General features: G+C 36.9%; 1 protein-coding gene across 1 annotated transcript; it reads right to left on the bottom strand.

Moving 5' to 3' along the window:
• Positions 1-284: 284 nt before the first annotated feature.
• On the bottom strand, positions 285-13,663 carry LOC114664092 (prostate stem cell antigen-like). The gene is made up of 3 exons (XM_028818067.2): positions 13,540-13,663; positions 1,348-1,461; positions 285-959 (listed from the first exon to the last, which is right to left on the bottom strand). The coding sequence occupies exons 1-3, from the start codon at positions 13,589-13,591 to the stop codon at positions 757-759; spliced, it is 369 nt and encodes a 122-aa protein (XP_028673900.1). The 5' UTR covers positions 13,592-13,663; the 3' UTR covers positions 285-756.
• Between the last annotated feature and the right edge of the window lie 2,555 nt (positions 13,664-16,218).

Genomic DNA, 16,218 nt, shown 5'->3' with positions numbered 1-16,218 from the left:
GTTCGCTTCCTGGGTCCTCCCTGTGTGGAGTTTGCATGTTCTCCCTGTGTCTGCGTGAGTTTCCTCCGGGCGCTCCGGTTTCCTCCCACAGTCCAAAGACATGCAGGTTAGGTGCATTGGCGATCCTAAATTGTCCGCTTGGTGGGTGGGTGTGTGTGCCCTGCGGTGGGCTGGCGCCCTGCCTGGGGTTTGTTCCTGCCTTACGTCCTGTGCTGGCTGGGATTGGCTCCAGCAGACCCCCGTGACCCTGTGTTAGGATATAGCGGGTTGGACAATGACTGACATTTGGTTTAGTAATTCATTTTTATTATTATTTTGTATTTTATGTAACATCTATTTAATGTATGTCATTTTTACAGAAAATACAACAATTGATATTAAGCAATTACAGAATGGACGACATGAAATATTGAAATGATTTCTTTACTTTTTCCAAAAATAACATTCTGGATTGACATGTAACATTTTTCTGTAGGATAATTATTCTGAGTCATATATTATTACACTGCGGTGGGTTGGCACCCTGCCTGGGATTGGTTCCTGCCTTGTGCCCTGTGTTGGCTGGGATTGGCTCCAGCGGACCCCCGTGACCCTGTGTTCGGATTCAGCGGGTTGGAAAATGGATGGATGGATGGATATATTATTACAAATAAACAAGCTTTATTTTACCATTTAAAGCAAGACAATTAAGAGCGATTTATGTCAAACATAATATCAATTTGCAAACTTAAAAGGCAATACATAATCAAAACTGATCTATTCGGTAATCTTCTTAGACATGAAGAGCGCCACCGCACAGGCTGCCAGCAGCAAGACATTCAGACTGAAGGTGGATGAACTGTTCACATTGCACAGGTTTGTACTGCAGCAGGTTGTTGAAGTGGATGCCACGACTACGTTGATGTTACTACTGCACATTGTAGAGACACCACATCCTTTAGTGATTGACGATATCCCCACTATTAAGAAAACAAAGAGTCTTATAAGAATTTGAAATCAAGTAATAAAAATCACTATTACTTTATCTTGAAAATTATTTTAAAAAATATATGTATTCCAAAAGGTAAGCAAAAATACTGCATAATAACATTTGGGAGACTGGCCCGCAATGATACAACCAAGTATTGATGGCTGTTAAATGTCTTGGAAGGATAAGCAATTCACAATCCAAATCTTACATAGTGTTACTTAACTTTAAACACAAACTGCGTCACTGGTGTTTGAAAAGAGAAAAAAAACAACAACTCGTGTTCAGCCAGGGCTTGTGACTTAAACATTTAGCAAGATCCCAAAATAAAATAATTTCCTCCATTCTTTGATTTTTGGACCATTGAGTGGTATACTCACATGCACTGGTGACAGTGGAGTAGCAGCTGGTCTCTATTGTGCAGTTCTGAGTGTTCTTATTACAGTCTGTGTTGGATAAAGATAAAGTGCAGGAATAGCACTGCAGTCCATAAGCTGTCAAAGAGTAAAACAAATAGTGAAATCTGACACACACACACACTCACCAATACGGCTTCAGGAGGTTAATCTGTACCTGCAGAAAAGTAAAGAGAACCACTGTGTGAGTTACAGTCTCCTAGGGACCCTCTCAACCCTCAATGATACCAAAGAGGCCAGAACTAATCAATAAATGCAAGGGACGGATGAATACAGGGATATCACAAGGTACCAAGTGAACAAAGTAAATTTCACAAAGTACAACTTAATTCAACCCCATTGATGATTTCTCTTCTTATTGAACACAATGCTTTCCACACCCACGTGGATTGCAATAACAAATAGCCCACCATTTGATTGCTTGCAACACCACTTGATTTGTCCTTCTTTGTTTCTGTACATGACATAAACAGGATTTATAATCAAGCTAATGCTCATGAGGCTTCCGGTCAGGGCAATGTTGTACTGCCACATCAGGCAGACTAATTAGAATACAACAAGCAGGCAATGAAACACAAGTCGGTGTTGCACCTAACACCAGGAAAGGCAAACAGACTGAATGAAAGTGACTTCAATAAAAGTTCATTACACACAAAAAGAGGTTTGAAATGTGTGCACACAACGTTCAGGATTTGTAAAACAAACTCGAGTATATTTACGGTAACTCTGTCCCCTCCGTACATAACATTTTGATGAAAGTGGGAAATGACACCTTTGATCAAGTAAGGCAAACCAGCCAAATGACGACTCACAAGTATAATAATTCATATCACCAAGTCACTACTATAATGTGTGTTAACGTGACAAATATATTCAACCTCAAAAGTGATGTATATGATGTTCCCACTCAGATTTAATTCCCTTTTAAGGGGGCCAATGCTGCGTATTTGCACTGAAGAACGTTTTTGTTTTTTTGACAGTTTATATCTGCTACCTGTGGTCACTTCTCTGGATTAGAAGCCAAAGCGCAGTAAAAAATATGAGTGTGATTCACTCCCTGCAAATGGAAAGCTCTAAATCTCATGCCCTTTAACCCATTTATAGTCTAATAGTTGGACACAATATGGCATGTTGGGACCTTCTTGGAGACTATGCAAATGGTCCTACTGTATATGAAGGCAACCAGCTTTTAGAGACCAGTCATGTTTTTTTGCTCATGACGATGACTGGCTTATGAGCCAATTTTTTATTTTCAGAAGTCGTTGTTTTGGAATTATGAACTGAGTTGGACCCAGCATTAGAAAGGCAGACTGACTGATCATATATTTAGGATTTAACAATAATCTTAATCCTAATCTTAACAATGGTTTAATAGCAAGAGGCACCTAACAGAGGGAACTGCCCGACAGGTTAGGAATATCACAGCCAAGCTTTAGTTCCAGTATGCCCGCTGTAATGGAAGCCATGAAATAATTGACAAGATGGTTTTATTCATTTCCATATAATTTGGTTGTACATGCCAACATAAAAAGGAAATTTGCAGCACTGCCTGGTTTTCCTAACATGATTTTGACATTTTACAGCATTCATGGGGTGGCACGGTGGCGCAGTGGGTAGTGCTGCTGCCTCGCAGTTGGAAGATCTGGGGACCCGGGTTCGCTTCCCGGGTCCGCCCTGCGTGGAGTTTGTATGTTCTCCCCGTGTCTGCGTGGGTTTCCTCCGGGCGCTCCGGTTTCCTCCCACAGTCCAAAGACATGCAGGTTAGGTGGATTGGTGATTCTAAATTGGCCCGTGGGTGTGTTTGTGTGTTTCCTGCGGTGGGTTGGCACCCTGCCCAGGATTGGTTCCCTGCCTTGTGCGCTGTGTTGGCTGGGATTGGCTCCAGCAGACCCCTGTGACCCTGTGTTCGGATTCAGCGGGTTGGAAAATGGATGGATGGATGGACAGCATTCATGTTACAATAAAGGGACCTAGCGAGAATGATGCTGCTTTTGTTAATGATAAGCAGTAACACTAACATTGACACAAAAGTTATCTGTTATGCCAAGATGAGACTGACAAACGTCATAGCTTGGCGACCTCAGTTAACCCATGATTTGGCGTATTCTCTAGCGCCTTCAACACCATCCAACCTCTGCTCCTTAGGGACAAGCTGACAGAGATGAGAGTAGATTCATACCTGGTAGCATGGATCATGGACTATCTTAAAGACAGACCTCAGTATGTGCGTCTCAGGAACTGCAGGTCTGACATTGTGGTCAGCAACACAGGAGCGCTGCAGGGGACTGTACTTTCTCCAGTCCTGTTCAGCCTATATACATCGGACTTCCAATACAACTCGGAGTCCTGCCACGTGCAAAGGTTCGCTGATGACACTGCTATCGTGGGCTGCATCAGGAGTGGGCAGGAGGAGGAGTATAGGAACCTAATCAATGACTTTGTTAAATGGTGCGACTCAGACCACCTACACCTGAACACCAGCAAAACCAAGGAGCTGGTGGTGGATTTTAGGAGGACCAGGCCCCTCATGGACCCCGTGATCATCAGAGGTGACTGTGTGCAGAGGGTGCAGACCTATAAATACCTGGGAGTGCAGCTGGATGATAAATTGGACTGGACTGCCAATACTGATGCTCTGTGTAAGAAAGGACAGAGCCAACTATACTTCCTTAGAAGGTTGGCATCCTTCAACATCTGCAATAAGATGCTACAGATGTTCTATCAGACAGTTGTGGCGAGCGCCCTCTTCTATGCGGTGGTGTGCTGGGAGGTAGCATAAAGAAGAGCAACGCCTCACATCTGGACAAACTGATGAGGAAGGCAGGCTCTATTGTAGGCATGGAGATGGACAGCCTGACATCCGTGGCAGAGCGACGGGCACTGAGCAGGCTCCTATCAATCATGGAGAATCCACTGCATCCACTGAACAGTATCTTCTCCAGACAGAGGAGCAGCTTCAGTGACAGACCGCTGTCACTATCCTGCTCCACTGACAGACTGAGGAGATCGTTACTCCCCCACACTATGCAACTCTTCAGTTCCACCCGGGGGGGTAAACGTTAACATTATACAAAGTTACTGTCTGTCTGTACAGTATACCTGCATTGTTATCACTCTTTAATTTAATATTGTTTTTTATTAGTATGCTGCTGCTGGAGTATGTGAATTTCCTATTGTGATTAATATAGCATCTATCAACCTGATTTGTATGTGTTCGGAAACATTCGTGACCAGAGGTTCTACTGTACAGTGGGTCTACTTTAAAAAGAATCTGTGCATTTTGTCATGATTGGTTTTGTGCTGATTATTTAGTGTAATTATGTACTTATAGCTATTTGAGGTAGATGATTTTGTTCCTTTTATAAATTTTTTTATGTTTGCAAAGGTTGAGATTCTCTGTTTATTTTTTTTTTTTTTGCAACGTCTTGGACACCATGTTAGGTCCTCAGTCACTGCCATTTTGAAAACCCATCGTTTGGTCCACTTTCCAAGCTTCTAAGAACATGGCCACTGAGGTCGTGACCTGTGCTTAATCGATGTGATGGAATAAAAGGACAGCTAGGAAGTCATTACCTTATCCTATCTACAGATACCAAATCTCTCAAGCCTTATGCAAATGTTACTTGTGTGATACTGTTGGTTTTGACCTTTTTGGACAAATAAAGTTCTATCTATCTATCTATCTATCTATCTATCTATCTATCTATCTATCTATCTATCTATCTATCTATCTATCTATCTATCTATCTATCTATCTATCTATCTATCTATCTATCTATCTATCTATCTATCTATTTATTTATTTATTTCATCACAATGTATCATTGGCAGAGTGCTGAAGCCAACTTTGGAATGTCCTCCCTAAATTAATGAGTTCATCCGACACAATTCTTTCAAAAAACAACATGAAACTCATTTGTTCAGGAAGACATTTAACTCACCTTGACCTTGTGACCCTTCTTTCAGTTTAACCACTCTCTCCAGATGCCCATGAAGATTTGTGTTTGTACCACAAATTATGTTATTTGTTCATGGTTTTCTTGGCATATTCTTAGTTTTGTATTTTATTCTTGTTTAAAGTCATATATTCTTTTTTATTGCTTTGTATATAATGTATTGTAGTGTATTGTATGTGTTGTGTATTGTAATGTATTTAGTGATTGGCAATAATGTATATAATTAGGTTACTGTATTATAAATAAACTTGTATTAGGATTAAAAGTCAAGACAGAGGTAATGAATTTAGGGGTAACTATTGATTGAATCACATAGTAATCAGTTTACTAGGACAGCATTTTTTCACTTAAGAAATAATAGCAAGAAATTAGTTCACACTTTTGTTTTCAGTCGGCTAGATTACTGCAATGCACTCCTCTCAGGACTACCAAAAAAAGACATCAATCGATTTCAACGAGTGCAGAATGCAGCTGCCAGAATCTTAACTAGGAAAAGAAAATCCAAGCACATCTTTCCAGTTTTGATATCGCTACACCGGTGTCATTTAGAATTGACTTTAAAATACTGCTTATGGTTTACAAAGCCTTAAATAATCTTGCTCCATCTTATATTTCAGAATGTCTTACACCTTACACTCCAGATTGTAACCTTAGATCTTCAAATGAGTGTCTGCTTAGAATTCCAAGAGCTAAACTTAAAAGAAATTCTGCTGTTATGCACCTAAAATCTGGAATAGCTTGCCAACAGGAATTCGCCAGGCTGAAACAGTGGAGCACTTTAAAAAACTGCTGAAAACACATTACTTTAATATGGCCTTCTCGTAGCTTCATCTTAGGTAAATCCTGATGCTCTGTATATTCAATTAATTATCATTATTATTCATGGTGGCTCCAAAATCCTTACTAACCCCTACTTTCTCTTCTGTTTCTTTTCCAGTTTTCTGTGGTGGTGATCTGCGCCACCACCACCTGATCAAAGCACCATGATGTCCCTACATTGATGGATTAAAGGCCAGAAGTCCACATGACTGTCATCATCAAGTTCTTCCATGTGAACCCTGAATACAATGAGGACTGATTGAGGTCATTTACTTAGGTAGAATGCCTAGAGGGGGCTGGGTGGTCTCGTGGCCTCGGAACCCCTGCAGATTTTTTTTTTCTCCAGCCATTTGTAGTTATTTTTCATTTTTTCTGTCCTCCCTGGCCATCGGACCTTACTTTTATTCTATGTTAATTAGTGTTCCCTTATTTTAATTCTTATTTATTTTGTCTTTTTTCTCTTTCTTCATCATGTAATACACTTTGAGCTACATTGTTTGTATGAAAATGTGTTATATAAATAAATATTGTTGTTATTGTATTTATCTTTATCAAGTATGTTGTGTATGACCTGTTATTCTTTCTGAATTTCTGGGGAGCGTATTGAGCATGGGTTAGGTGCTACATAAATAAAAAGTATTATTATTTTTATTATTACACAGATAGATGATGATGTATTTCTGTTTTTGTTTCCAGTACTTTGGATAAGACATCTTGAAATAATAAACTCATACCAAAACTTTCACTTAAAGATAAGAAGTATAATGCTGTAGCAGTGGAAATAAAACTGATGAGTCAATGCTGCAGAAGATAACTCTGCACAAGTACGGCTGCTACAGTATGCCCAGTACTAAAGTTATTTTATAGCCTTCACCAGACAGGTGCCAAACCTGATTCTCAGTCAGATAAGAGTTATGCTTCCAGCCTTTCATATTGGTCATTATGGTGGATCCCACCAATTACATTAAAATGAGTTCTTCAGAAAAAAACATGGGGCACAGATGATGGCTGGTTAAGTATAATTTTTGTATAAAGTTAAAAAAGGCACTTTTTCACAAAGAGAAAAATAAATAAATGAAGTAAGTTACCAAGTAAGATCGTATTCTGAAGACCTTCTTAAGTCCACATAATGATATTTTGCTGACATTTTGAACTTTAAAAGCCGGGGCCCCATTTTAGGTGTTTGCAGGCCGAACCCTGCCTGTTGTGGCTGGGGGTTGACTGCCTGGGGTAAGGCCATAGCTGGGCAGGCTAGTGAACTGTTTTATGGGACTTTTTGGAAGCCTTATACCCTTTTTGTTTCATTTGTGTCACTTGTCTCTCAATTCTTTGGGAATAAGGTAACAAACCATACTATGAAACTAAAAACAGAACAAACAAGGCAGCAAGGGAAATTACAAAATTTACAAAAACATTAAGGATACTAAAAAACAAACACTCCCAGGCCCGGCTCCATTTCTCTAGCAGGTTGTAACGAAGCAAGTGGATTAAGAAAATCGAAAATTGAAGTGCATGGTTATGGTACATCAATCATTCATTCATCCATCCATCATTTTATTTACCCTGATTTGTAATGCTAGACAAATAATGCACACCAACACAAATGCTCCATGTTTGTCAGGTCTACGTGTAATGGCATGCTAGAGGTTACTTAATGCTGGGTAATCAGCTTTATTATATTTTTGTATATGTTTCATAATCTCCCACACCCTCAAACTAAGGTAAACAGGTTTGATAACGTATAAGTGTGTGTTTCATAATAACACCTGAACGCCATTTATTCTTTGCCAGAACTTCTGACGTTATTACTTGGTGATCTGTACAGTTCAATGGTTAATGTTTATATTTTAACTGATCAATTTGTGTTTGTTTTATAAGTGACTTAGAAGGAGTGTCAAGTTTTTGCTTTTTTTGCATCACTGCCGATGTTATTCAGGATCTTGTAATTTAACAGGATTATAGGACTGATCAAAGAAAGGGTTTGAAAAGTGAGAATTTTAAATAGCAGCACAATACTTTAGTTACATCACTGAGGACCCTGCAACAAGCAGAAAAAGCTGAAATGTAAATTAATTTGTCAGTGTAGTTTTAAAGATTTAGGCTACTTTTTAATCAAAGCCATGTAAACACATTATGCTCCATCGCTGTTCAGGACTTTATTTGTTTTAAAACAATGGTCTATACTGCTGAAAAATGCAGACAAGCTTATGTTGTTCTGTGGGATTCATATCACAAAATTCTAAAAAACTTTGTGATTACACATTCAGGGATCTCAAATTGAGAACAACTTTCTTTTTAGTTATATTTCAATAATGAATCTTCTCCATAAGTGACTTCAAGGAGAAATAATTTACTTCAATTTTACTTCATAGATGCAATATTATTTTTTACACTTGCAGAACCTCAAGGTTCCCCATTCTCAGATACACACAGCATGTAAATGGTCAACAAAGAATACTTCAACAAATAATTAATGACCAGATAGCGCTAGGCTCCATTTATATTAATCCATTTCGAACCCCTTTGTTATCCGGTTTGTTTAAAAAAAAACTGTGTCTTTACTTGTGATCATTATGCAATTAGTCATTTCCAAATAAAGACAGTATTTACATCTACCTTTGAACTTGTCACAAAACTCTGCACCCACATTAAGTTAGAAACGCAATACTAAAATAAACTGAACGAGCAGCTTTATAGTTTAATGTTCGTTGCCTTAGCCACCAGAACCTGCTGTCTACCTAATATCAGCTCCTTAAAAGTGAGCTGAATCTTTATTTAGCTTTAGTTGACTTTTGTCTAGGGCGGCACGGTGGCATGGTGGTAGCGCTGCTGCCTCGCAGTTAGGAGACCCGGGTTCGCTTCCTGCGTGGAGTTTGCATGTTCTCCCCGTGTCTGCGTGAGTTTCCTCCGGGTGCTCCAGTTTCCTTCCACAGTCCAAAGACATGCAGGTTAGGTGTATTGGCGATCCTAACATTGTCCCTGTTGTGTGCTTGGTGTGTGTGTGTGTGTGCCCTGTGGTGGGCTAGCACCCTGCCCAGGGTTTGTTCCTGCCTTGTGCCCTGTGCTGGCTGGGATTGGCACCAGTAGACCCCCGTGACCCTGTGTTAGGATATAGCGGGTTGGAAAATGACTGACTGACTGACTGATTTTTGTCTAAATAAAAAAACTGGTAAAACTGGTGACAAGTAATCATCAATCCATTATCTAAACAGTCTTACTCCATTGAAGGTTCAAAAAGAAATGAAGCATACCAGGCAACCAAATGCCAGGGGGGACACAAGTCCACCACAGGACAGATGGATACGACATCCCAGGGCTCATTTCAAATCATCGCTCAACTTACCATGCCTTAGTGTGAGCCACTCACGACTATAAATGTGCAGTCATGCCATCCCGACAGTAGATAAAACAAGAGTATTTGTATATGTCCAATTTTTCCTATTTGATTTAATAAGTTTAACTATGTTACTTTGCTTCAGGGAGTTTTATGTACCTTATGATTTCTAAAATTTCGTAGTCATTTTCAGGGGTATCCAACTCCAATCCTGGAGGACCACAGTGGCTGCAGGTTTTCTTTGCTGCCACTTTCTTCACCCGTGACCAATTTCTGCTGTTAATTGATTTCTTTCTTTTTTCTTTTTAATGGCTTTTTTCCAAGTCCTTCAAATTGATTATTTCATCTTTAAATGGCAGCCAAGCAAAAATGAGATGTGAAGTGAGCCTACAGATGAGCAGCTAAGTTGTGACTTCAAACTCCAACAAATTTCACTCCAACCAGTTTCTTAATTAGAAGCCGATTCTTGTTGTTAATGAAACCCGTTATTTATTTCCTTGGCTTGTTGGTGCTCTCATTCTGCCATAGCAGACATGTTCAGAACCTTTGTTTTTCATTTTTACTTTCTCGCATACAAAGTATAGGGAAAGTATTATAATCATCCAAAGATTCAATGTCAAGATTTTGATGAATCTCGACATTTTAAACCTCCCTGAATTTCTTGTATACGAATTATGGGGAAAGTATTGGAATCCTCCAAAAATTCCATTTTAATATTTTGATGAATTTCAACGTTTTAGACTTCCCTGAGTCCAAAAATACCATTTTTGGAATTATGTCAGTGTGTCTGTGTGTGTGTGTGTACATATACAGTATATATGTATTTAAACATGATAACTCGAGTACGTTTTCACTTAGGTCAACGAAATTTTGCATACAAGCATTAGGTACAAAATGTAGATTTCTGTCAACTTTTGGGCTATTTCCGTTAACTAGAAGTGGTACTTTACCTTTTATTCATGCAGCTGCAGAGTCCAATTTATTCAAATTTACTTTCATAATAATTGTTTAATATATTATTAATTTGATTTGATTTGTTGTTGATGGTTCTTTAATGTACATAATATAAAAATATCATCATTGTCTTGAGGTTTACATATATGAGTATATGAGAAAGTCTAGGAGAGACCACTCCCGATTTTTTCTAAGGGTACTGTCAAAATGTTTTTTGGACTTGAGCTGATGAACATTTCTAAAACCTTCACCTTTTTATTATCAGATATATAATTATGGACATTGGTTAGATGGTCATATGTTAGCTCATTTTATATCTCATTATTGTTAGGATGCTAATTAACAAAAAAGGAACAATTAAAGGAGTCTGAGAATTAAACAGCAAGTAAAAAAGTGGCCAATAGCAGCAAAACTAGTCATTAATAAAGAAATGAGGTGGAATGAAAATCTGTAGCCACTACTGCCTTTTAGATCAGAGATGGATACTCCTGGGACCTAATAAGGATTAGTGTTTGATTATTTATGTAATAGCAATGTGTGAGTTAACCATGTTTTTTTTTTAATTTATCCCTTTGTAAGCATGCATTGTTCTTATTAAGACTCCAATCCCAGTGACACTGGGCATAAGGCATGTACCAGCCCTGGGTGTAACAGCAGTTTGTGGATTTTTAAATATGAAAATATGAATCAGCAACAGTGTTTAATCATGGTGGTGCCTCATGGGTTGAATGTCCTAGATTTGAATTCTGCACCTAATCACAGCCTTTGTGCAGTGTTCAGGGACATGTTTGTTTAGGTTCTTATAAACTTGATGGCATTTGCTGTATGAAATCTTTCTTTTAGAAATTATCACTGTTGCCACACAGAGGCATTGCTACCTCAAAACTTCAAAAAAGATTTGCTCAACATGGCTAATATCCCATATGTGGAGTGCTTATTTTCCAAATGTCTGCTGAGATACTCCTGCTTTTTTTCCTTAAAGGCACAGATGACAGTTAACTGGCAACTCCAAACTGGCCCAGTGTGTGAATGAGCCCTGCACTGGACTGGTGCTCTGTACCTTGGTAGCTCTGTGCTTATGCCCAATGCACACAGGATAGGCCGTGGTCTCTTGTGACCCTAAACTTTAGCTACACTTTAGCTTAGGTAGATAAACCTGCTATTAAGAAGAAGACTCTTGAAAGAGGTTGCTGTAAATTTTCAATGTTGTCTGTCATGTTACAAGGATTATGTGTACGCTGTTATCAGCTGCATATGATTAATACTTAAGTGAAAATGTCTCAGTGGGATTCAGAAGGTTATGGAACTTGAGCACTTTATACCATTTACGCTGTGGAATCCACAACTGTTGCAAAATTTAATCTCTTAATTTGACATATTGTAAGTGATGTTATATCTGGAGAATGATTGTTTAAATCATGAACTACATGATCTGAATGTTTATTTCATTTAGTGTTGATTCAGAATTATAATATTGGCCAATTTCTTAATATACACTTACAATAATGGAGATAAATATTTAAATTATTACCTTCATGATCTGGATGCTTATTTCATTTAATATTTGTTCAGAATTATATTATTAGTCATTTTTAATTTACATTTTGTACCTTTTAAGAAAAAATAAAGGGCATAAATTGTTTAAATTATTAATTACATGATCTGAATGATTATTTCATTTGATATTTATTCAGAATTATATTATTGGTTATTTTTAATATACATTTTATACTTTTTATGAAAAGAAAAACGGAGAAAAATTGTTTAAATTACTAACTACATGATCTAATTAATTTATTTATTTAACATTCTATTATTAGTCATTTTTAATGTACATTTTATACCCTTTATGAAAAGAATACTGGAGATAAATTGTTTAAATCATTAACTACTTGATCTGAAAGCCTATTTGATTTAATATTTATTCAGAATTATATTATTAGTCATTTTTAATGTACATTTCATACCTTTTACCAAAAAAAAATAAAGGGCATAAATGTTTAAATCATTAATTACATGATGTGAATGCTTATTTCATTTAATTTTCATTCAGAATTAAATTATTGGTCAACTTTTGAATTTAAATCAATACCTTTAATGAAAAAATCATTAAGACAAATTGTTTAAATTATTAACTACATGATCTGAATGCTTATGTCTTTTAATATTTATTCAGAATTGTAATATTGATCAATTTTTTAATCTGCGCTTTATCCCTTTTATGACATAATAGTACAGATAAATTGTTTAAATCATTAACTACATGATCTGAATGCTTATTTCAATTAATATTTATTCAGAATTATCCTATTTGTAAATTTTACATTTAAATGAATGCCGTTAATGAAAAAATAATCAAAATGAATCATTTCAATTGTGAATTATGTGATCTGAATAATTATGTCTTTTAATATTTATTTAGATCAATTATTGATCAATTTTTTAATATACACTATACATATTAAAGAATAATTGAGACAAATTGTTTAAACTAATAACTACATAATCTGAGTGCTTATTTCACTTAATACTTATTCAGAATTATAATAATTGGTCAATTTTTTAATGCACATTTTATACCTGTGGTATAAATATGAAATAACACTCTTTCACAAAATTATTCTTTTGATTAGTGTTCCAGATTGTTTGGTTATGGACAAAATATGTTTTAACTTCCACAAGGCTGTCATTTTGACAGAAATAATACAGGTTTATATAAATAAAAACTTAATATTCTAGGCAGAAAATATACAGCATTTCAAGAAATTTTCTTATAGTAAGAGTCAGGATGAAAATAGGCTACATTTACTGCATTTTTTAAGTATATTACGAATTAATTGCTGGTAAAATTACTGCTTTACATATCAGTTATTCAGTCTTTCATTTTCATAGTAGCCTTCTTCTACTAAAGGGCTGTATTGTATAAAACAATTGACTACTTTAATCGTGTAAAAAGCTTTCATTTATCCATCTATTGTTTCAGTCTCCTATTTAAATTGTCAGTTCTCTGTTTTACAATATACATTTTCCTGAATGCCTCAACAAATGTAAATATATTTTACCCAATAAATGATTTCACAGCAAAGTATTTACCTGTCTTTACACTTAAGCATCCCAAAATCAAGACTAACAGATGGGCCTTCATTGTGGCTGACTCTTGGGCTTCTTGCTTTCCTGTTTCTTTGAAGGACTTCAGTAAATCTGCCACACGCAACCTCCTTAAATAATATTTCTATTTGTTTATAGGTGAGTACCCAAATAAACAAACAGGGATTAACTTTACCTATAATCATTACAAATACTGTGTCATTAGATTTTTGAAGAACTGAATAGGGCATTGTTACTAGGTAGCCAAGCAACATGCAACAAACCGCTATGGCTTTTGTTAGTTGTTTCTTTCTTCTCCTTCTTAATATTGCTTTTCTTCTTCTCAGCACTGACCATGGTTTGCTACAGTGTTTGCAGGATTTTCTTATAAGCAGTTCTCCAATAAAAGTCTTGTTTTTGATTGTAGTTGGATTTCATCATCTGATTTCTTTTTCAAGTTTCTGTACTTAGTCTTTAAATTTAGAATTAACCAATTGTAGAATATTTGGTAAAAATGTGCACTCCTGTTGTGAAGCTGCTAATCATTAAAAAAAAATGACTGACTGGAAAATAGGACTGTCATCCCTATCTGGAAGGGAACTGTGGCAACTACAGGGGGATAACACCACTATCAGTGCCGGGTAAGGTCCTTGCTAAGGTCATCCACATAGATCACATAGATAGATAGATAGATAGATAGATAGATAGATAGATAGATAGATAGATAGATAGATAGATAGATAGATAGATAGATAGATAGATAGATAGATAGATAGATAGATAGATAGATAGATAGATAGATAGATAGATAGATAGATAGATAGATAGATAGAACTTTATTTGTCCAAAAAGGTCAAAACCAACAGTATAACACAAGTAACATTTGCATAAGGCTTGAGAGATTTGGTATCTGTAGATAGGATAAGGTAATGACTTCCTAGCTGTCCTTTTATTCCATCACATCGATTAAGCACAGGTCACGACCTCAGTGGCCATGTTCTTAGAAGCTTGGAAAGTGGACCAAACGATGGGTTTTCAAAATGGCAGTGACTGAGGACCTAACATGGTGTCCAAGACGTTGCAAAAAAAAAAAAAAATAAACAGAGAATCTCAACCTTTGCAAGCATAAAAAAATTTATAAAAGGAACAAAATCATCTACCTCAAATAGCTATAAGTACATAATTACACTAAATAATCAGCACAAAACCAATCATGACAAAATGCACAGATTCTTTTTAAAGTAGACCCACTGTACAGTAGAACCTCTGGTCACGAATGTTTCCGAACACATACAAATCAGGTTACGATCAAACAGTTTGCCAAAATTTTGCATCTGTTCATGACCACACAATCTTGTGGCAAACAAAAACACTGGCGGCCAGTTTCCCCACGCGCATTCGTATGTGCCAATGATTTCCCATTCTCCAAACAGAGGCCACAAGTGCTGGAAGAGGTGGAAAAACTGTTGCTAGTGTGGTTGAACGAGAAGCAACTTGCAGGGGATAGCTTAAGTGAGCCGATCTTATGCGAGAAAGCCAGAAAGATTCATGGCAATTTGCTGAAAAAAAAATCCTTCTTTGAGTGGCAAAGGTGAGGAAGTTAAAGCCAGTAGAGGATGGTTTGAAAAGTTATTTTTTTTCCCTGTGCTTAAAACTCATTAAAAAAGTGTTTACAGCGAGCGGTTCGTAAGGGTCTAGCGCGAACTCTTACAATGTTAGTTTTCTCTGTTGTTCAAGGTTTTCTCAGTGTTATTCAATGTTTTTACATTTAGTTTACTATTACACTGTACATTCTATGGTATAATTTACTATTTTTGTGCTTAAAAAAAATATATATACATACAGTTTGTACAGTCTGGAATGGATTAATTGCATTTACATACAATCTTATGGGAAAATTACGTTCGGGACGCGACCAAATCGGGTCGCTTCCAGAGTTTTGGAACGAATTATGGTCGTGACCAGAGGTACCACTATATATTGTTTATTTATATTTTTATCTTTTACTTTGCCTATTCTTATACTTCCCAACCTTTGGGAATATGCAGTTCACAGTTGCAGTGCCCCTGATGATGGTCGTCTGCTGTCTGTCAGTAGTTTCTTCAAACTTCAAACTTCACCCATTTATAACTGTCACTTTAGCTGTCATACTGGAAGTGTTCTCTATCTCCATCACTCTGAAAGGAAGTTGGTTTTCAACCCCCAATGGTAAAATAAAGCAAATGTGCATGCAAGAAGACATTCTTTAAAGAATTTCAATCTTTAAGCATTATTCAAATAGATAGTGCCATAAAGAAAAGCAAAGTAAAGTGAAAGCCATACAACCTGGTGCATAGATGTAGATGTTTAGTCTTTTCAGGTGGAAAGTTTACTGTATTGTTTGATGTTGTAGCAGTAGGGGGCGCTACCACTCCCTTGAACCCTCAGGTACCACGCCAAACACCAGGTAAAAGTACAATACTTATTATTTTTATTATAATAATGTGCACTAAGCACCCTCCACTCCACACTACTCATACAATAATCCAATTAAACAATAACAATCCTCCACTCCCAGACACTTAGCCACCCTTCCTCCCAGCTCAGCTCACTCGTCTGGGTTTCCCACAGTCTTTTATAGTCCATGACCCGGAAGTGCTCCTGAACCCTTGTCCATGTGACTCCTTAGCACTTCCGGGTCGGATG

The sequence above is a fragment of the Erpetoichthys calabaricus genome, chromosome 13, assembly GCF_900747795.2.
Source record: "Erpetoichthys calabaricus chromosome 13, fErpCal1.3, whole genome shotgun sequence".
Lineage (NCBI taxonomy): Eukaryota > Metazoa > Chordata > Cladistia > Polypteriformes > Polypteridae > Erpetoichthys > Erpetoichthys calabaricus.
The sequence above is the reverse complement of the archived record's forward strand: the minus strand, read 5'-3'. Positions and strand labels throughout refer to the sequence as shown.

Coding starts and splice junctions, on each gene's coding strand:
- LOC114664092 (XM_028818067.2), bottom strand. CDS start 13,591: ATGAAGGCCCATCTGTTAGTCTTGATTTTGGGATGCTTAAGTGTAAAG. Junction 1,462..13,539: donor ATGCTTAAGTGTAAAGACAG/GTAAATACTTTG, acceptor ACTCTTTGACAG/CTTATGGACTGCAGTGCTAT. Junction 960..1,347: donor CTCCACTGTCACCAGTGCAT/GTGAGTATACCA, acceptor TTTTCTTAATAG/TGGGGATATCGTCAATCACT.